General features: G+C 45.0%; 1 protein-coding gene across 3 annotated transcripts in view; it reads right to left on the minus strand.

Moving 5' to 3' along the window:
* The window catches only part of KIAA1328 (KIAA1328 ortholog), a 335,345-nt gene that overhangs the window by 305,818 nt on the left and 6,490 nt on the right, over nucleotides 1-23,037 (minus strand). For all 3 annotated transcript variants that reach the window (XR_012905002.1, XM_075932758.1, XM_075932757.1), the window contains exons 3-4: nucleotides 21,420-21,559; nucleotides 13,581-13,675 (exon numbers count right to left, since the gene is read on the minus strand). Coding sequence is in view for 2 of the 3 variants with exons in the window: in XM_075932758.1 (XP_075788873.1) it covers nucleotides 13,581-13,675; nucleotides 21,420-21,559 (235 nt within the window). In the remaining variant the exon portion in view is untranslated. The remainder of the gene's footprint in view (nucleotides 1-13,580; nucleotides 13,676-21,419; nucleotides 21,560-23,037) is intronic.

A 23,037-nucleotide genomic window follows, 5' to 3' on the forward strand; every position in this document is an offset into this window, starting at 1 on the left:
AACATATAAAGTAGGAGGATTATCTGCTAATGGCAAGCATGATGTGCTACCAGAGAAAAGATTGGATCAACTGATGTGAGCACGGACCCACACTAATTTACAATAGAAATATTCAAACTGGACAAAGCATTTTTTAATTTGCGTTGTGTGTATTGTGTTCATGTGCTGCACTGCACTTTGTATTTAACACACAGCATTCTGCCCAGGGAATCCAATCGTGCGATGTCACAAGATACGTGGCAGTCCATGCTTACACATCACAAAGCAAGAGAGAGTACACAAAGGGCAGATAAGATACTGAAGACATAATTACTCATAAGAGGTAGCAAAAGGAAGTCAAGGGAAAGGAGTACAAAATGTTGTGTAAAATTATGCTGGATTTATGTCACATTCTGTACAAGGCTCAATGAGATTACTATTTACTTACTGTTCTCCCATCTCTTGGAAATAAATGGTTTTTCGAGGTATTGGGAAGGACTTTGCTGACAAACTAAAAACTTTATTCAATTTGTGAGGTTTTGAAATGGGATTTTCACCAGTCTTCTTCTTACAAGTGTCAGAAGGACAGGCAAATCTGAAATGGGCAACAACTCTTCTATCATCCCATCTCCTAATAGGCACAGCTTCTAGAACTCTGTTGCCATTGCTCATACAAGAAAATAAATTATGATGGGTTGAGAACAAAGATGACAAAAGAATAAAACAATTTCAAGGTTTATTGCCACAATTCCAATCTATCTCCCTGTGCAATTTACATTCAAACCCCTTCGCACACTATACAAAAACCTTTTGCTCAAAACACCTTTTAAATTTAGCTCAGACTAAGTAACTTTACCTGCACCTACATAAAGGTCCTGCATATTTTCTACAGGTATTACAGAGTGAAGACATTGTCAGTATACCCGCAATGGAAGAATATTTTCATATGATCGTAACAGTCATTAGATCAGGTGTTTCCCCTACAGTGGGATAGAGAAGGTTTTCAGTGGCTATGTCTACACTACACATTTTGGCAGCAGAATATATGTTAATGAGGGACTCATACTTTCTACCGTTTCTTTTTGCACAAAGGGTTTTTGCCTCTCCAGGACAGAAGAAACAGCAGAAAATATGCTAATGTCGTCGCGGCTCATGCTAATGAGCCCCTCATTAGCATATTTTCTGCCACAGAAATGTGTAGTGTAGACAAAGCCAATGAGTCACAGGGCCCTATGCGAACATATACTTCATTCAGCCTGGCGTGGTGAGGAGTCTCAAGGGTGCAGGTGAGGGGACAGAATTTGGAGAGTGTGAGAGCCTGCTCCTGCTCTCATTCTGCAGGAGTAGCCTAGTCCCACAGCTCATTGCTCTGGGCCGCTCAGGTATGGCTCAGTGGAACTGACAGGGAAATGATAAAATTTGCTGATGACATTAAGTTGTTCCAGCTAGTGAGAAGTATAAAGAATTGAGAGAAACTCCAAGTCCAGTTCCTGAAGAACTGCAGAGTACAATGGCAGATGAAATTACATATGGTAAGCAGAAGATAATGCACAGGGAAAAACAGAAGGGTATAATCTAGGGTTGTAAAATCCCTATTAATCCCCTAACGGGTTAAATGTTAGGTTAACCAACTAAGTGGGATCCCTGGCCCCAGGGCTCGGGTTGCTGCCGCCACTGGTGACAGGCGACTCCCAGCCCCGGGACTGCCACTGCTACCAGCCCTGCTGGGGCAGGCCACAGGCAGGGGGCTGTTCCCAGGCACCAGTTAACCAGTATGCATCACTCGGTAAGAGTGATGCTTACTGGGTAACCAGTTACATAAGAACAGCCATACTGGGTCAGACCAAAGGTCCATCCAGCCCAGTGTCCTATCTGCTGACAGTGGCCGATACCAGATGCCCCAGAGGGAGGGAACACAACAGGTAATCCTCACACAATTCCTCCCCTGTCAACCATTTCCAGACAGAGGCTACAGACACCATTCCTACGCATCCTGGCTAATAGCCATTGATGGACCTAACCTCCATGAATCTATCTAGCTCTTTTCTGAACCCTGTTAAAGTCCTACCCTTCACCACATCCTCTGGCAAGGAGTTCCAGAGGTTGACTATGCACTGAGTGACCGTTCACATCCCTAATATACTTATTTGGAAACATTAACACAGTCAAAGAGATAGTTCCTATCCCAAAGAATCTTCAGTCTAAAAGAGAGAGAGAGGAGGGAACAATGTAGCAACTATTTCTTTTAATTTACTGTTTCACTGCCCACAACCATGGTGGAAGAAATGATCCTCAAGGATGTGCTTGAATGCAGAGAGGGCAGTGACTTGGCAAACCAAAAAGGAAAGACATTCCCTGCAGACAGGGTCATGCGGACAGACAAGGTGTTGGGAAGTGAAGCAATGACGCTGACTGGATCTGAGCTTGTGAGAATTATCATGATTTAGGTCACGGGCGGACAAAATACGGCCCACGAGACGTATCTGGCCTGCCAAGCTGCCAGATCTGGCCTGTGCCCAGAGCTCTGATCCCATATGTTGCTCAGAGGGGCTGGCTGTGGGGACCATGTGCTTCTCTGTGTGCCTCAAGTAGGGGTGGGAAGCTTCACATGCTTCTCCTGTCCCCAACACAATATTGCAACTTCCATTGGCCTGTTTCCGGCCAGTGGGAGCTTTCTGGGTCCTATCACATCTCTCTGAATTCAGTAGAACTTAAGTCCCCAGATGTCTCTTGAAAAATTTTACCCCAAAACCCCACTTTGAAGTGCAAAGGGACCCATCTGTACAGAACGGAACCTTATACTTATGCAGAGTCTGAATCTTCAAAAAGATTTACGCTTGCAGAATCAAGACCTAAATAAACAGATGGGGGGGGGGGGGGGAGAAATGAGACATCAAAAGCAAAATAGTAAAGCCACCATCTATTTTGCTCACTGAGAGGAAGACCAGCACTCACAGCCCTCAAAGAAATAGTGTCTTAAGGAGGGGACTGACTTTGAAAGCTGTAGTCTGAACATCCTGAGCAGGATCGATCAGCCGCTGGGACAGCAGAACGAGGGAGAGCAGAGACCAGCATGCACAGTGGGGACAAAAGGCAAGCAGAGGGCAGCAAACAAAATACAGCTTTAGAGGTGATTAAATGAATTTTCTTTATCCTAAAAGGAACCTTCTCTCCTAACTCGCTGCTGGGTCTACAGTCCAGGAACATACTGAAGGTCTGAATAAATAGCACTTGCAGGGCCAAATACTAACCAAACTCAGTGTTACCAAAGGCAATGATAGGTAGGGGGAAGAAAAAAGGACGAATGAAGAGGTCTATGCCATCATTCTGAAAAGGCAGCAGCGGAACTGACAGCCATACCGGACAAAGCAAACATCCCCTGTGATGTCAGGTGAGCCAAGGAGACAAAAAAAGATTTAGATAAATTCATAGAGGACAGGTTCATCAACAGCTATTAGCCAGGGTGATCAGGGGAACAACTGTTCCTTAGCCCACAGGCACAGACTTTTCATTCGGAGCTCTTCACTCTCATTGACTGAGGACATGACCTCCATTATATCTGCCTAGTCAGGCAAGGGCATTTTACATTCTGGGACAAGGCAATGCAAACATACTGAAATGTTCTGTCACCCTTTTCAGGTGCGTTCAGTAATGTGATGCAGATACCTCAGTCTCATGGTGAGATAGCCAAACGGCCTCTGGACACTCGTGTCTGGGGGCACGGCTATACCACTGTTCTGCCTTTAATGGAAGATTTAATAAAGGGAGAGAAGCCCAATTTTCCACAGATGCCTTCGGTCAACAGAGAAGACAAACAGACCAGGTGCTATTAGGTCAGCTAATGAATGAGTCTGCACAGAATGCAACTTAGCTGAGCCTTCTCCTCACCCAAAACACAACTGAGTTCCTTGGCTCCACACACTAACTATGCAAGGTACTACAGGCCAGGGGGCTCTCAAGGCTGCTGTATTAGTTGAAAAAACAGATTTCAGTGGGGTATGTGTGGCCATTCCCACCACTGTACTTAGGAAATCCTGGCAGTAGTGTGGGACAGATAGCTGTCTGATCATACCTGGCCAGGCTCCAAGGCACCTGTGACCCTGACCATGAGTGAGAGAGTGCGGATCTGTGTGTCATCCTATCCCCATCACTTCTCTAGGGAAGCCTCATGCAGACAAGCCTACAACCACATCAGGTCAAGGAACATTCTCCCCAGCCAACAAAGCCTGTGTGGAGAGTAATGGGTTAACTTGTTCCTGCTGATTTAGTTATGCCACTTGCATGAGTAAGCTAGAAGTAGCTGCCTGAGTATGCAGGAACCTCTGGGTGTTTTAGAAACATGCATGAAGCAGCCAGCCCCATGAAAATACCCCCGCTTGCACTGACAAGTGCATTTTAATGTTGATAAATGCAAAGTAATGCACATTGGAAAACAATCTCATTTGTACATATAATATGATGGGTACTAAGGATGTTAAATATCGATTAATTTACTAGTCAAGTAGCCAATGGAATTTCCATCAACTAATCAATAGGCACTCCGCTTTTGAAATGTACTCTTGTGCATTTCAAAGTTGGAACTTCACATGCAGCTGGGGCCGTGGGAAGTCCCGCTGACTCTGGGCAGGCTCCATGGGGCTCTTGTGCATTTCAAAGCAGAAGCGCCCATGTGGAGCCCAGAATCAGCGGGACTTCCCGCTGGTCCCAGGCTGAACACGGGTGCCAGCTTTGAAATATACAAGATTCCCCAGCAGGGGCTCTTGTGCATTTCAAAGCGGCAGCGCTCACATGGAGCCCAGGCTCAGTGGCGGACTTAAGAGTCCCCGCAGACCCCAGGTTCCATGTGGCTGCTTCCGCTTTGAAATGCTGCATGGAGCTGGGGACTCCCCAGCTGATGCCTGGCTCCGCAGAAATGCCTCACAAAGCACAGGGTCAGCTATGCAGTCCCCAGCTAACCCAGGTCTCACGCAGTGCTGACCCTTTGAAACGCCTCCACAGCGCAGCACTGAGCCCGGGATCAGCTGTGTGGAGCTGCCCCTTTGAAACTCCGCCACCGCGTTTCAAAGCGGCAGCTCCACATGGAGCCATGGGTCAGCTCCATGCGATGCTGCCGCTTTGAAATGCCACCATAGTGTTTCAAAGGGGCAGTGGCGCACAGAGCCCAGGATCAGCTGTGCGGCTCTGCCCCTTTGAAATGCCACCACGGTGTTTCAAAGCAGCAGCACCGCATGGAGCCCATACCCCAGGCTCCATGCGATGCTGCCACTTTGAAGTACCCTCTCTTCCCCCCACCCTTTGCTGTCTCTATCTGACAGAGGCAGCAAGGGAGGGGGGGCAAAGATGCGACTAGTCGAATCGACTATCCAATAAGCATTTGCTTATCGGATAGTCGACTAGTCCTTAACATCCTTAATGGGTACTAATTTAGCTGGTACCACTCAAGAGAGATCTTGGAGTCACTGTGGATAGTTCTCTGGAAACATCAACTCAAATGTGTAGCAGCTGTCAAAAAATCATACAGTCTTTAGGAATTACTAAGAAAGGGACAGAGAATAAGACAAAGAATATCTGAATGCCTCTGAATAAAGCCATAGAATGCCCACTTCTTGAATACTGCATGCAAATGTGGTCACCTCATCTCAAAAAAGGTATCTTGGCTTTAGACAAAATTCAGGAAAGGGCAACAAAAATGATGAGGGGTATGCAACGACTGCCATATGAGGTGAGATTCATAAGACTGGGACTTTTCAGCTTGGAAAAACGATGACAAAAGGGGGATAGAGGTCTATAAAATCATGACTGGTGTAAAAAAGTGAATAAAGAAGAGTTATTTACTCCCTCCCGTTCTACAAGAACTAGAGGTCACCAAATGAAATTAATAAGTAGCAGGTTTAAAGCAAACAGGAGGAAGTATTTCTTCACACAATGCACAGTCAACCTGTGGAACTCCTTGACAAAGAATGTTGTAAAGGCCAAGACTATAACAGGGTTCTAAAAAGAGCTAGATAAATGTATGGAGGATAGGTCCATCAATGGCTACTAGCCAGGATGGTCAGGAATAGCGTCCCTAGCCTCTGTTTGTCAGAACCTAGGAGTGACAGGGGATGGATCACTTGATTACCTGTTCTATTCATTCCCTCTGGGACACCTGGCATTAGTCACTACTGGATACTGAGCTAGAGGGACCTTTGGTCTGACCAAATATAGCCGTTCTTATGACTAACCCTTGCTTTGAAATAACCCAAGGAATAAGAATGATCAGAGCCACAGCTGGAACAGGAAAAAAAAAGCCACACGCTGCCTGCAAAATCTTTTGAATGTCTAACACCATTTACTATGCACCGCAGTGTGATGAGTACAGCCAAATTCTCTAATTAAATTCAAGTGGGCATTAGATGTAAAGTACACAGACAATGGACCAGTTTCATTTGGAACACCCAGTCCAGTTCATGTCCTTTCTCCTGAAGAGGTAAAAAAAAATGTGGCTAGATTCAGAGAAAGACAAAGAGATGGCTGCAATTTACAAGTGCCGGAAGAGTGCAAAACCTATAAGCATGTAGCCTCAAAAAGAGGATTAGAAGGGATCTGATAGGGTTGAAAGAAAGAACTCAGTCTTAAAATTCAATTTAATCAAGTCCCTAATACCTAGTGTGTGGTCAGCTCTTGAAATTCCCTGTTGCACAGGTCAGAGTCAAATACTGTAGCTGGATATTTTCCAAGGATAGGATAAAATTACAGCTAACAACATTAGAACTTACTCAAACGAAAGTAAATATAATCCTCTTCTACGCGTCAGTGAATTAGCTAATCTTCAGCAGAGTCTGGAAGGAATATATATACATACATACATACTTTCCCATGTACAAAATTGCCAGGGTGAAGAGATGAAGACAACCTCCAGTTGCTCCACCACTTATAAACCATTGCAGAAAAATCAAGATACTTAATAAGCTGGGCCAATAACTTGAGCTACTACAGAAAATCTTGAGTGACATTCCAGCCACTGACTTTTATACGGACAGGATTTTATCCCTTCCTTCAGTTTGTCTTTAGATGGACAGTTACTGACCAAACAATTTCCATGCGTGATTCAGTGATAAACGTGCAGGAATTTTGGGTAGGGGGCTGGACTCGATCTCCTGAGGTCTCTGCCAGCCCTAGGATTCTATGGATTATTTTCAGCTACCATGGCAATTTCTATGCCTACAGTGTAGCAGAATCAGGACCTATGAAGTTTACTTCTGACCAAATTAGGGGGGTTTGTTTTGTTTTACTGTAACATTTAAAACAAACAGGAGTATTTTGCTGGCTCTTTTGCTTCTATGAAATATCAATTTATGGAGGTTTTTATTTAAAGTGAATGAGATGAGAAGAGGTAGGGTTTAACTTTCCTATCACTCTTGCAAAGGACTTGTAATTACATCCAATAAAAAGATGATTAGGTTTAAAAATAAAAGAGAACTAAATATAAAATAATAGTGTTCCACCAATTTTACCTCTCAGAATTAATGTTGCTGTACTTACAATTTGTCTTCAGAGAAATGTCAGGCAGAAATATCAAACTATCCTCAGGGAAAAATCATCTGAGACTTTAAAAGAATCCCGTGTTTAAATGAGTTAGTGGATTGGAATTCAGTTGGGAACAGTGCATTTTGAGTAACAATGTAATGGGGGGGTTGTTATTAGATTATACCCCTGTTATATTAAACAATAGGACCAGCATCCAGAATAGCTACAACATTTGACCATTTATAAGCATACTACAGTGCAATCCATTCTTCATTACAGCCTTAATTAGACATTCTAACACATGAAGTAGTTAAAAATGAAAAGTTGGACATTTACTAAAAGATTGTATAATAAAAACTGGTAACAAGTTATTAAGAGGTAAAGTGTTCCAGCATAGGATGATGATATATCAAGAGATCACCTTCCTTCCTGCTTCACTGATGTACTGGGTGACATCACTCCTTCACTGTGCCTCAGTTTTTCCTATCTGAAAAGTAAAGCTAATGATCCTTGCTCTCTATTGCAAAGCATTCTGAAATCTCTGGTTAAAAAGTGCTGCTGAAGAATTTTTGGATTTTTTAGGAACATTAAAAAAAATAGGCTAAAATAGGACTTCATAGTTTGAATGCTGTCTTTCATCTGAAATAAAATTTTACAAAGTGTTCTTTTCTTTAAAAAAACAAACAATACTATAAAAAAAGTACCAGCAGCCCAATAAGAACACACAACTCAGACCTACAATTAAATATGGAGCAGATTCCAAGATAAATTTTCAAAAGAGCTTTGGTTTGTTTTAATTAGAAAGAGTGAACACAATTGTATGATGAAGTCTTTGACAATGTAAGTATCATTTTAGCATTAACTAAGATTTCAAGAAGCATGCATGTCCTACAATGAAGATTGTGTTAAAATAGTGCACTTATTCAAAGTCAAGTAACTTATGCATAGTCAGTGTCAAATCCAGTATGTGTTTTAATTTGAAGTGTAAGTGGAGGGGATAAAATGTGTGGACTTGTTAAATTGTTTATTTAGAACCTGACTTTCTTCATGATAAGGTTTTGGTTTTTTTCTACATAACTATTGGTATTACCATCTGAGAGAAAAATAAGCTTTCTAGGGAAAAATCAAGTATCTGGGATTCACTAGCAACAACAGACTTCTCCACTGAGCACACATGGATGCTAAGCATCCAGTAAAGTGACTATCATGTGCTCGATATTATTAGTTAATATTTGTGTTGGTAGAAGTTTGAGGCTCAATCAGGATTAAGGTGTCATCAGGGCCATCCCTAGAGGACATCCCCCAGTCCCTCACAAAGGCCACCCCCCCAAGCCCACCTCTTCCCACCTCCACTTGGCCCACTCCAGCCTCCTCCGTGGGCCCCCTCCCTCAATTGACACAAAGCTGGTAGAGCAGAGCAGGCTGAGGTGAGGTCACTCCACTTCCCAACACCGCTGGCGAGTGCCATGCCAGACCCCTCACTAATCCCTGTGCCACCCATGGCCCTGGGCTTCTGCATCCTCCTAAAGTGTGGTGTCTAGGGCGGTTGCCTCAAACCACTTTTTGGTAGGGTCTGGGCACAGTGGTGCTAGGGGCAGAATAAACACACGCACAGAGCCTTGCAAATCCTCCGATATCTGTGGGTATCTCCAGGTATCTGCAGCTCATTTTTGTACATACAGATGCGGATACAACCATTTGTATTCACGCAGGGTTCTACACATTTCCCCTCCCCAGAGAGCTTCCGCCACAAAAAAAACCTGATTTACCATCAAAAGCAAACAAGCAGGTAATTCAATGAAAATTTAAAGAGGTAACAAGTATGCAATGCTGGTGATCAACACCAACTGCCTTTAATACATTAAAGAAACAAGGTACATCCTCGCATTCAGGATGTGACCGAGAGTCTTCCAAAACTGATCAAACCTTCGGATCGCTACCCCTTCCTGCTTCTCCATGTAGGAACTAACAATACGGCCAAGCATGACCTTGAGCGGGTCACTGCAGATTATGTAGCGCTGGGAAGAAGGATCAAGGAATTTGAAGCGTAAGTGGTGTTTTCGTCCATCCTTTTGGTTGAAGGAAAAGGTCCAGATAGGGATCACGGAATTGAGGAAGTAAATACATGGTTGCACAGGTAGCATCAAAGAGAGGGCTTTGGTTTCTTCAACCGTGGGACTCAGTTCTGGGCACAAGAATTGCTAGGAAAAGATGGGATCCACCTAACCAAGAGAGGAAAGAGCATTTTTGCGAGCAGGCTTGCAAACCTAGTAAGGAGGGCTTTAAACTAGGTTGGTTGGGGTATGGTGTCTAAAGCCCTGAGGTAAGTGAGGAAGTCAGCTACTGGGAAGAAACACAAGGAGGAACAAGCAACAAAGGAGGACCCCGACTCAAATGGAGAAGGTAGGGCGATCAACTGGGTATCTAAGATGTTTGTACACAAATTCGAGAAGCCTGGGAAACAAACAGGAAGAATTAGAAGCCCTGGCCCAGTCAAAGAACTATGGGTCAAGTTTAGAAGTGGAAGCAACAGGGGTGATGTTGTGGTTAGTGTCTGCTATAAACCACCAGATCAGGTGGATGAGGTAGATGAGGCTTTCTTCAGACAACTGAGAGAAGCTTCCAGATCACAGACCCTGATTCTCATGGGGGACTTTAATCACCCTGACATCTGTTGGGAGACCAATACAGCAATACACAGACAATCCAGGAAGTTTTTGGAGAATGTTGGGGATAACTTCTTGGTACAAGTGCTGAAGGAACCGACCAGGGGCCATGCACAGCTTGACCTGCTGCTCACAAACAGGGAGGAACTAGTAGGGGAAGTAGAGGTGGGTGACAGCCTGGGAAGCAGTGATCATGAGATGGTAGATTTCAGGATCCTGACCAAAGGAAGAAAGGAGAGTAGCAAAATACACACCCTGGACTTCAGAAAAGCACACTGACTCCCTCAGAGAACTGATGGGCAAGATTTCCTGGGATGCTTACATGAAGGGGAAAGGAGTCCAGGAGAGCTAGCAATATTTTAAAGAAGCCTTATTGAAGGCCCAGGAAGAAACCATCCCGATGCGCAGCAAGAAAAGCAAATATGGTAGGTGACCAGATTGGCTTACCAGGGACATCCTTGGTGAGCTTAAACACAAAAAGGAAGCTCACAAGAAGTGGAAAATTGGACAGATGACTACGGAGGAGTATAAATATTTTGCTCGAGAATGCAGGGGAGTAATCAGGAAGGCAAAAGCGCAATTGGAATTGCAGCTAGCAAGGGATGTGAAGGGTAACAAGAAAGGTTTCTACAGTCATGTTAGCAATAAGAGGATGAACAGAGAGGGTGCGGGGCCCTTACTGGATGAGGGAAGTAACTTAGTGACAGATGATGTGGGAAAAGCTGAAGTACTCAGTGCGTTCTTTGCCTCTGTATTCAGCTCCCAGACAAACGACCTAGACAACGCAGTAGGGGAAGGAGGTGGACAGCCCTTGGTGGTGAAAGAACAAGTTAGGAACTATTTAGAAAAGCAAGACAAATAAATCCATGGGTCCGGATTTAATGCATCTGAGGGTACTAAGGGAGTTGGCAAATGTCACTGTGGAGCCTTTGGCCATTATCTTTGAAAACTTGTGGAGATCGGGAGAGATCCCGGATGATTGGAAAAAGGCAAATGTAGTGCCCATCTTTAAAAAAGGGAAGACAGACAATCCAATGAACTACAGTTCAGCCTTACCTTAGTTCCTGGAAAAATCATTGAGGGGGAATCCATTTTGAGGCACTTGGAAGAGGGGAAAGTGATCAGGAATAGTCAACATAGATTCACGAAGGGCAAGTCATGCCTGACCAATCTGATTAGCTTCTATGATGACATAACTGGCTCCATGGATATGGGAAAGTCAGTGGATGTGATATACCTTGACTTTAGCAAAGCTTTTGATACAGTCTCCCACTATCTTCTTGCCAGCAAGTTAAGGGAATGTGGATTGGATAAATGGACTGTACGATGGATAGAAAGCTGGCTATACTGTCGGGCCCAACAGGTAGCGATCAACGGCTCGATGTCAGGTTGGAGGTCGGTTTCTAGCAGAGTGCCCCAAGGATCGATTCTAGGGCTAATTTTGTTCAACATTTTTATTAATGACCTAGATGAGGGGATGGACTGCACCCTAGGCAAGATTGCAGATGACACTAAGCTAGGGGGAGAGGTAGATACGCTGGAGGGCAGGGTTAGGGTCCATAGTGACCTAGATAGATTAGGTGGCATTAGGAAGAGCATGGCCAGCAGATCCAGAGAAGTGATTATTCCCCTTTATTTGGCTCTGGTGAGGCCACATCTGGAGTAATGTGTCCAGTTCTGGGCCCCCCACTATAGAAAGGATGTGGATGCATTGGAGAGGATCCAGTGGAGGGCAACCAAAATGATTAGGGGGATGGAGCGTATGACCTATAGGAGAGACTGAGAGATTTGGGTTTGTTTAGTTTGCAAAAGAGAAGAGTGAGGGGGGATTTGATAGCAGCCTTCAACTTCCTGAAGGGAGGTTCCAAAGAGGATGGAGAGAGGCTGTTCTCCGAAGTGACGGATGGCAGAACAAGGAGCAATGCTCTCAAGTTACAGTGGGGGAGGTCTAGGTTGGATATTAGGAAAAACTATTTCCCTAGGAGGGAGGTGAAGCACTGGGATGGGCTCCCTAGGGAGGGGGTGGAATCTCCATCCCTGGAGGTTTTTAAATCTCGGCTTGACAGGGCTCTGTCTGGGTTGATTTAGTTGGGATTGGTCCTGCCTTGGGCAGGGGCTGGACTTGATGATTCCTGAGGTCTCTTCCAGCTCTAGGATTCTATGATTCTACATTTCAGGGTAACAGAACTCTGCAAAATATGCTTTCCTTTTTTAAATGGAAACTAAAACAGAATGTCTCATTCAGTTCTTTCCGTTCAATTTTCAACTTTGGGTGGCGAAAAGACCCCAATTTTCTCAATCACGGGGAGTGGGAGGAAGTGAGATTAAAACATGTAAAGGGGGAAACAGATCGCCATTTCTTTTTGCTACTAATCAAATTCAGACAGCAAACTGAACAATTATGTATAGCCTCCATCCTGAAACTACTCTCTTCCTCTCCCTGCTCCCCTTTTTCTGGTGCTCTCTTCTCCTATTTTTGTTTTCTCTCACTTCCTCTTTCCACACTTCCCTCCACTAGATCATAATGAAAAAAAAAGTACAAAGGTGGTTTATAGAAGGAACCTTGCAAAACCCTTGGCTGGGCTCAGTTTCTTCCTACCACTGCTTCCTTCTCTAGGACCACTGAGGAAGCACGGCAGAAACAGCGCCCTGGTGCAGCTAAGGGACTATTCCGCCAAGAAATTTTGAAAACAGGGAGCTCAGAAAAATGTGGGATAGCCAATAACGGTCACTCAAACTTAAACCCATTACTCAGAGACCATTTTTGACGCATCAATGACTGGACTGCTAGTAAGAAAAAACTAGGAATAACTCCCTTCCAAAGATTAAAAACATACTGCGTTCCTTCCAGAGAACAGAATGAGAGCAAAGCCTTTCAGGAAAGGCTTCCGATGAGACAAAAGAAATGAAAATGCTTGTTGGGTTGAATGTGCAAAAAAGTATTACCACAGATGAACATGTTTACTCTTAATTTGATCACAAGACTAAAATCCTACTTCTAATGGTAATTCTGTTTTAAAATGTGATCCTCTAGCAAATGAGCACTGCAAAGTTTCATACCAGCAAAGACTGTGACTTAGGAATCAATATTTTCTTTTAAACAAAAGACACCTTTTTTGGAACTAATGCCATGATCCTGTAACTAGCTCTGAGTGAACTGACACCTGCAACTCGCAGGATGAAGACCTTATATCTCAGTAACACGTTTTTCAGTTTTTGTTTTTTGGGGGGATGGGTGTCAGGAAAGTAAAGGAACATTACTGGTCTCCTGCTTGCCTGTGTCTCTCCCAGCTGCAGCAATCACTTTATGCTTATATCTATTTAATAAAGATGCAATTTCATAATGTAGTTCTAAGATGTTTAGCATTGACACAAAGAATGCCTCTCCCTAAACATAATGCATTTTCAAGTGAAGTTTATTCTCACCTGGCAAGTTCTTTAATTAAGTTTGCAATGCGCCTCTTGTCCTCGGGACATAAATCCTTTAAAGAAGCACTCTTCGCTCCTCCTTCATTAGTGACCTGAAAAGGAAAATCAGCCTTTTAAAATCCAATAGTTCATACAGAGCATGCGTATTTCTGAAGCTATAAAAAGCATTACAAAATGTAATGGTTAGAAAGTGACACTAGATCAGCAGTCCCCAATGCAGTGCCCGTGGGCGCCATGGCGCCCGCTGGGGCATTTATGTGCGCCCGCTGAAACATCTGGGCTGGCCCCGCCCCCGGCGCGCAGCACATGTGGTGCCAGCCTTAGGCCCAGGGCACGTGGGCGGCCCCCGCCCCCAGACGCCCGGCGCGTGGGCGGACCCCGCCCCCGGACGCCTGGCAGCCACGAAAGGTTGGGGACCACTGTACTAGATAAACTCAGAGTAGAAGCACGGTGCTTATTTTTAACTTTAAGAGTAATTAACTATTAGAAAAATGCAACAATTTGTGGAGGATTCTTCTGAAAAGCATGGTCTAATTCAACCACAAATTACTGGGCTCAATGCAGGACTTGCTGAGAGAAGTTCTCTGGCTTGTGTTAAGCAGGAGATTCAACTACATAACCAAAATGGTCCCAATCTGGCCTAGAAATCTAGGATTATATTTATACTGTGATTCTACCCAAATTGACTGATCAAAATCAGGACCCTACTGTGGGGCTAAACACAGGAATCTTAGGATACAGGTACACTGCACACTTACTTCAAAATAAGCTATTCCCGAATAGTTATTCCGAAATAGCTTATTTCAAAATAGCACTTCTACACTGCAGGGAAGCCTCAAAATTAGTCTAAGGTAGGCTTCCCTAATGTAGCTGTGCTATGTCGCTTTAGAGCCCTTGGAGGCACTGGGGAGGAATAATTTAGAATGGCCCTGGTGAGGGGCCATTTTGAAATAGAAGTGGAGCATCTACACACGCCTTATTTCGAAATAGCTATTTTGGAATAGGCCTTATTCTTCATACAACGAGGCTTACAGATTTCAGAATAAGCCATCCGTTATTTCTAAATTATTTTGAAATAACAGAATGACTGTGTAGACACTCGCATTGTTATTTCGAAATAACGGTGCATTGTAGACACACCCTTATAGAGCAACAAGAGTGCAACACAAGCAGACTGATCAGAATGATACCAGGATAGGTCTCTTGTTAACTTCATTGTGTTTTGTTTACTTAGGAACACAAACTAAACTGAGTTGCACCCCCATTAGCCATTGATTATTTATTTACATTGTACATACTTTATTACATTTAAAATGTACACTATTTTCAACTGCTTCTCAACCACTGCTCAAGTCTGCCCCCACCCCTGCAAAAAAAATTAAATCTAATCCACTATGCTTTCTTGTTTGAGCCAGTCAACTTTGATATTTCACCTAAATAAATGGATGCATTTGATATCCATGTCCACCAGAGGGCATACACAGTAAGTATAGTCAATTCCCAGACTAGAATCTTTATTACTATCATTACATATAAATTAGACTTGGACAGATTTGATTACTATCAGTAAATGTTGATTTCACTGTGCTCTCACAAACCAAAGAAAAATATGTGCATTGTTAATCAAAACGTGTAGATAGCTTACTCTTTAAGGCTATCAACCAATGTTTTCCTTACCTATTTACTTTGTGAGGTTGTCACCTTGTGTTTTAACAATTATAAAACTAACTTCTTGATTCTCAACATCTGCTGTCATTAAATAGTTATTGTCAGATCTGTACAGAAATTTCCCACAACTGAACATTTAAATCATAAAAATCTAAATACAGGCAGTCCCCGGGTTACGTACAAAATAGGGACTGTAGGTTTGCTCTTAAGTTGAATCTGTATGTAAGTCGGAACTGGCGTCCAGATTCAGCCGCTGCTAAAACTGATCAGTTTCAACAGCAGCTGAATCTGGATGCCAGTTCTGACTTACATACAGATTCAACTTAAGAACCCCAGGCATCCACAAGTCAGCTGCTGCTGAAACTGATCAGCGGCTGATTCCAGGAAGCCCGGGGCAGGGGCTTCCTGTAGTCAGCCACTGGTCAGTTTCAGCAGCGGCTGACTTGGGGACGCCTGGGGCAGAGCAGCTGGGGTGCTGCTGGGTTGGTCCAGTAGCGCCACCGCTCCTTGGCGCTACTGGACGAACCCAGCAGCACCCAAGCTGCTCTGCCCCAGGCGTCCTGATTCAGCCACTGCTGAAACTGACCAGCAGCGGCTGAATCAGGATGCCTGGGGCAGAGCAGCTGGGGTGCTGCCGGGTTGGTCCAGTAGCGCCCAGAGCGGCGCTACGGGACCAACTGGCAGCGCCCCAGCTGCTGTACCACAGGCGTCCGGAGCAAAGCCGCGGAGCACGGGGGCAGCAGGACAGCCCAGACGTGTCTGGGCTGTCCGCTGCCCGCGTGTTCCGCGGCTTTGATCCCCATCCCCCTGGTCTGCAGACCAGGGAGACGGGGAGCAAAGCAGAGCAAAGCCAAGGAGCACGCGGGTAGCGGACAGCCCAGACGCGTCTGGGCTGTCCACTGCCCGCGTGTTCCGCCGCTTTGCTTCCTCTCTCTGGTCTGCTGGAGACCAGGGAGACGGGCCCCGTTCGTAACTGCGGATCCGACATAAGTCGGATCCGTGTAACTCGGGGACTGCCTGTATGTGCTTTAAAAGAAACATCATCTGGAAAAATTATAAAATATAAAAATTGAATTCTGCCAAGCCTACATATAACTGTGGATTTTTCCATGTGCTGTTCCACTTATTTAGTAAAAGAACAACCTTATACAACTAGTGACTGAGCTATCCAAGGCCTGTGATGAGCTCAGTATAAGAACCTATATGGAACAGAAAGCAATCAAAAGAGGAGCTGCAGACTATTATTTTTCATCAAAATTATTTCCTCTAAAAATGTTGTAGTAATAGAACAGAAATCAAACTAAGTGGAAGTAATGGTAAATACTTAAGAATATGTTTTCAGTGTACTAGATCTTTACTTACATGTAATAAAATCGGACATCCAATGATGATGTAGTCATACGATAACATGCTTTCCATTCTATTACAGACTGAACCTCTCTAGTCCAGAACTCTCTGGTCCAGAAACACCCATGGTCCGGAATTATTTTAGTTAGCTGGATGTCCCCACTTTTCATGGGTATGGCCAAGTTTCCTGTGACCTCAAAGTTTTACAGCCAACAGTCCTAACTCTAAGTGTCTATGCTGTTGTTTAGCTCTAATTTACTCCTAAATGTCCTCTAACGGCCCAGTAAGCAATGGAAGTGTTAGTAACACTGTTAGACCAGGGTAGCCAACCTGGCTTTAGAGCCACAGGTCTTCCGAAGTTAATACGTGGCTCCTTGCTCAGGCACTGGCTCCAGGGCTGCAGCTACAAGTGCCAACTTTCTAGTGCTCAACTCCTGGCTCCACTTCCTCCTCCTCCAAGCATATTGCGCCCTCGCTCCTTCCATCACCCACCAAGCCTCTTGAGAGCCATGGAACAGCTGACTGCAGTGGTCAGAAAGTGAGGGGAAGGAAAAGGAGGTGCTGATCGGTGGGGCTGCTGGCAGTCAAAAGATACTGGAGATGGGAGAGGAGGCACCTGATGGGGACTGCTGACAAATTACTGTAGCTCTCTGGCAATGTAAATTGGTAGACTGTGGCTCCTTCTCAGGCTCACGTTGGCCACACCTATGCTAGACAATATTGACCTCCTGTGGTCTGGTAAATTCTCTGGTTCGGAACCAGTCAGGTCCTGAGGTGCAGTCTAGAAAGGTTCAACCTGTAGTAGCTCAGGAAGATTTTAAAGGGCAGCTACTGAGGTTAGACAACTTTAAACATGCAGACTTAGATAACTTGTATCTGAGAGTTCTAAAAGAGCTACCTGACGAGGCTGCTGGACTGTTAATACTGATTTTCAATAAGTCTTTGACCGCTGGGGAAGTTCCAGAAGAAAGCTAATGTTGTTCCAATATTTAAAAAGGGTAAATGGAATGACCTAGAAACTTATAGGTTTGTTAGACTGACACAGACCCTTGAAGGATAATGGATGGCTGAAACAGGACTAGATTCATAAAGAACTAAAGGAAAGTAATATAATTAATGCCAATCAACATGGGTTTATTTTGAATAAAGATCCTGTCTAACTAACTTGACATTTTTGATGAGATTATAAATTTGGTTGATAAAGGAAATAGTCTCAGAGTCTCATATTGCTAGTCTGGATCTGCAAAAACAACACGGAGTCCTGTGGCACCTTAAAGACTAACAGATTCATTTGGGCATAGGCTTTCATGGGTAAAAACCACTTCATCAGATGCACTGGAGCGTTCACAAGCCCAAAGGTAATAGTGTTGACGTTATATACCTAGACTTCTGTAAGGCATTTAGCCTAGTACCGCATGCCATTTAGACTGAAAACCAAAACAGTATAAAATTAACATAGCACATGTGGGTCTTAAAATTAACTGTAAAGAGGGGATCACCACTGAATGGGTGAGTCTCTAATGGCATCACACAGGGATTGGGTTTTGGCCTAATGCTATTGAACACATTTATCAATGATCTGGAAGAAAACAAAATCATCACTAAAGTGACACAAAAATTGGGGAAATAATAAATAATTAAAAGGATGGGTTACTAATTCAGAGTAATATGGAATGCTTGGTAAGCTGAGCGCAAGCAAACACGTATTTTAATATAGCTAAATATACATTTATATATCTGGGAATGACTAACAGAATGGGGTTCTCTATCCTGAGTAGAGATAGAAAAAGAAAAAGATTTCAGGTCATGGTGGATAACCAGCAGGACATGAGCTGCTAGCATGGCACTGTGCCAGAAGGACAAATGTGATCCTTGGATGCATAAACATGGGAACGTCGAGTAGGTACGAAGAGATTGTTTGACCTCTGTATTTGGCACTGCTGTGACCGCTACTTTGTCCAGGTCTGAGGTCCACAATTCCAGAAAAATGTAAGTAAGTTAGAGAGGATTCAGAGAAGAGCCACAAGAATTAGAGATCGAATATCTACTTGAAAAGTATGTCTATTCCCCACTCATGCACATTCTATAGCACAGAATGAGGAAATTAAGCACAGAATTTGACTTAAACTTTTAATTTTGGATTAAGGAATTTCAATAGCACATACCGATAGGCTGCCTAGGACAATGGTATTCAAACTACGGGTCATGACCCAGTACCAGATCGTGGAATGTTAGACACTGGGTCTCGTTGCCACAGGGAGATAAGGTGACCAGTGGGAATGCTACCTGCCTATCCCGGCACCACAGACTGTGCTGCACCCCAGAAGCAGTTGGGAGCAGGCCCAGCTTGTAGGTTTGGGGGGAGACGCAGCGTACAGAGCTACACACAATAGCTCTGCACTCCCACTAGTTGGGAACATGCTGTTGGCTGCTTCTGGGGTGCAGCAAGGTCTGCAGTGCCAGGAGAGGCAAGAAGCTGCCTTAGGGCCCCTGATGCACTACTGACTGGGAGCCACTCAAGGTAAGCCCCTCCTGTCCCAGCCCTGACCCACCCCCGAACCCAGAGCCCACTTCTGTCCCCCAAATCCCTCCTGTTCAGCCCCAATCCAGAACTCATATTCTAGTCAAATTATGCTGGGTCACAGGCATCAACAATTTTCTTCAACTGGGTCATGAAAAAAAAAAAGTTTGAATGCCGCTGCTCTAGAAGGCTTAGGTCTCCTGGTTCAAAATGGCCACAGGGGGACCCTTGAGCTGGCTGCTTTAGAAAATGAACAACTAGGTAATTAAATCATTTTCGGAGCCCTGAAGAATGGGCTGATGGCTGGAAGCAGAGAATTCCTTTGATCTGATTCCTCCACAGGGTGGTATAGACCCTCAAGGCATCCTCCAAGCCCACATTAACTGCACTGCCCACAGCAACACAGATGGATGTAGGGGATGAAGACACAGTGTGTCTTTGTGCTTTCATAGTTCCACAGCTATTGGAACCCATGCTCAGAGGCAGATGTGCACCTCTCCACACATCAAGGTCTGGAATTCTTAACCACGTTAACTACAGTTTAAAAGGGGAATGAGACGACCATTGTCTCCATGCCCAAATGAACAAGAGAGGCCAAGTTCTACCCAGGTTTACATTTTGTTCAACCTTACCAAATCAGAGAAGGCAGAGACCCTGCCTTTGCCCCACTGTGCATCTTAAAGGCCATATTAGAAGCCCTGATAGGCCGGATGCAGCCTGTGGGCTGTAGTTTGCCCACCCTTGGTCCCATGGGCTATAGTTTGACTACCCGTGGTGAAGAGAGTAAAATATGATGTCTAGATCCCAAACCAAAGTGACAGAAAGGATGGTGCTGACTGATAAAGGAGGCACTAAATAAATTACTACTAGTTTAGATGGCCATGATTGAGGTACACACTTCACCACAGAATTCCGGTGAGGTCTGTTGGACCCTGGAATAGTCCTGCAAGGAAAATCATACTGCTTTGGAACTTGTCTCGCAATATATTGTAGGGAACAATCTTCTATTGGCAGGGGAATAGAGTAGATGAATTAGTAGGTCTTTAAACTTTTCTTATTTCCTATTGTAAATGAAAAAGATGCTACTTGAGAATTGAAACCAATTGAAAAAATCGGGTCACTATTTGCTCTGTCTTCTGGGTGTTTTGTAGCTTATTTCATAGCTAACCAAAAATCTACTGTCTATAGACCTGTACAGGAATAACAATGTGTGTTTCACACACCCAACCTGCATAGCATTCTTATCAGTCATCAGTTTTAGTCTTTGCCCTGTCTTTAGGCTGCAGGCCCCTCTAGGAAGGACTGCATCTCTATTGCAGCCGGCAAGCCATCATGCAAGTTTGCAACAGCGTAAAAACATCAGTGCTAAGTAATGATTACCAACAACTTTTAAAAGTTTGCAAGCTAACAATTAGCAGCCATTTTTCTACTGCTTGTCTGGATTCTTCAAAATAAGCTTCTGGGGGTAGCCGAGTTAGTCTATATAGCGCTACCAGATCATTTGTTGTTTTTTAAGTTTATCCTGTAGAGACTAACAAAACATGTACTGTATATTCCGGCATACAAGACGACCTCTGACGTTAAAAAACATCCCCCAAAAATCGGGGGTCGTCTTGTACGCCGGGTATACATCCCAGGCGCGCCTGGGATGCCCCGCCGCCGGAGCCCCTCCACGGCTTTGAAAGCCTCGGGGGAAGCCGGCGGCCGGGCATCCCAGGCGCGCCTGGGATGTATACCCGGCGTACAAGACGACCCCCGATTTTGTACGCCGGTCATCTTGTACGCGGAGGGGCTCCGGCGGGGGGGCAGCCCAGGCGCGCCTGGGATGCCCCCCCTGCCGGCTTCCCCCGAGGCTTTCAAAGCTGCGGAGGGGCTCCGGTGGAGGGGCAGCCCAGGCGCGCCTGGGATGCCCCCCCCGCCGGCTTCCCCCGAGGCTTTCAAAGCTGCGGAGGGGCTCCGGTGGAGGGGCAGCCCAGGCGCGCCTGGGATGCCCCCCCTGCCAGCTTCCCCCGAGGCTTTCAAAGCTGCGGAGGGGCTCCGGTGGAGGGGCAGCCCAGGCGCGCCTGGGATGCCCCCCCCGCCAGCTTCCCCCGAGGCTTTCAAAGCCGCGGAGGGGCTCCGGCGGGGGATGGTAGATGGTAGATGGTATCATAAGCTTTCGCAGTCATCTGAAGAAGTGGGCTGTGCCAACGAAAGCTCATGATCCCATCTACATGTTTTGTTAGTCTATAAAGTGCTACCAGACCGTTTGTTGTTTTTTAAGTTTATCTTCAAAATAAGTCAAGTTCATGCTGGCTGACCTGCTGTCCTGTTGGGTCTCCTGTGCTTGGAACGGGATCCATGGAAACAGAAGGAGCAGCTCCCAGCACCTTCAGCTTAGCTTCGCTTTTTCGACCCTTTACAACATGTCTCGTTCTTAAATTTCCTTCTGAAGAAAGCCCTAAAGAAGAAAGACCAAAAGACTTTGAGAGGAAATTCTAAGTTCTTAGAATATGGAATGAGCCTCAAGAGAGATGGATAGCACTGGCTAGGGGTGTAATAGTGTAGTCGATTAACTGATAAGCAAAAGCTTATAGGATAATGCTATAGACTACACACATCCCCTCCCCGCTTGCCAGTAAATATTTTAGCAGGCTGACCAGCAGCATAGCTCAGTCCTGGCTTGCGCCAGGTCTGGGACCTACCCCCCCGGTATAGATCTGCATTTAAAGTGTATTAGAAGCCAGGTGGGCAGGCAGCCCAGCTCAATTCTGGCTTGCATCAGGTCCGGGAGCTCAGACCCGCCCCTGGAAAGGGGCTGCTGTCACTCCGCGCTGCTGCATCTGGCAGCAGCATAGTGACAGGCAGCCAGTCTGCAAGGGGAGCTGTTTTTCTAACTAGCTCCCCTCATGGACCAGCTCCCATCTGGCATCCCATCTTGCTGCCTCTGATACAGAGGCAGCAGTGCGAGGTGGCAAGAGGCTCCTCAGGAGTGCGGCTGGAGCACACTGGCTCCTGGCTCCGCCCCCAGGGACTACAGAATAGTCGCATAACCGATAAAAATTCATGAGTTAATTGACTTTTCAACTAACTGATATTTAACATCCAGAGCAATGGCTAGAGCCTATCACTCAGCTTGCAGATAAATTATGCAAAATTCTCTCAAAATAACCTATAGACTTGGACACACCCATTAGTTCTGTCCTATGACTGAAGTTCACTGCCAAAACTTCCATTCATTTAAAAATAGAAGTATAAACCAAAGGTTCTTCTGTAACAACACTATAAATAAGGTCTAATTAAGACCATAAATAAGGCTAATGTCACCACCGCTTACATGACTTTTTAATGTTTCACCTCTTTACAGGACTTGGGTTCAATTTTTAATTGGTAGAGTTGGTAAATGTTGATTTCACCATACATATACATACCATCAGAAAATATTTTCAGTTACAATAATCAAAACATACAGACTGAAAAAAGAAAAACATGCAGCTTGAGAACTCATACTTTGATTGAAGCACATTTACTTTGTATACAGGCAGTCCCCGGGTTACGTACAAGATAGGGACTGTAGGTTTGTTCTTAAGTTGAATCTGTATGTAAGTCGGAACTGGCGTCCAGATTCAGACACTGCTGAAACTGACCGCCAGTTCTGACTTACATACAGAATCAACTTAAGAACCCCAGGCGTCCCCAAGTCAGCTGCTGCTGAAACTGATCAGCAGCTGATTCCAGGAAGCCCGGGGCAGAGCAACTCTGCCTGGGGCTTCCTGTAGTCAGCGCTGGTCAGTTTCAGCAGAAGCTGACTTTGGGACGCCTGGGGCAGAGCAGCTGGGGTGCTGCTGGGTTGCTCCAGTAGCGTCGCTCCTGGGTGCTACTGGACCAACCTAGCAGCACCCCATCTGCTCTGCCCCAGGCGTCCTGATTCAGCCGCTG

The sequence above is a fragment of the Pelodiscus sinensis genome, chromosome 6 (genome assembly GCF_049634645.1).
Source record: "Pelodiscus sinensis isolate JC-2024 chromosome 6, ASM4963464v1, whole genome shotgun sequence".
Classification (NCBI taxonomy): Eukaryota; Metazoa; Chordata; order Testudines; family Trionychidae; genus Pelodiscus; species Pelodiscus sinensis.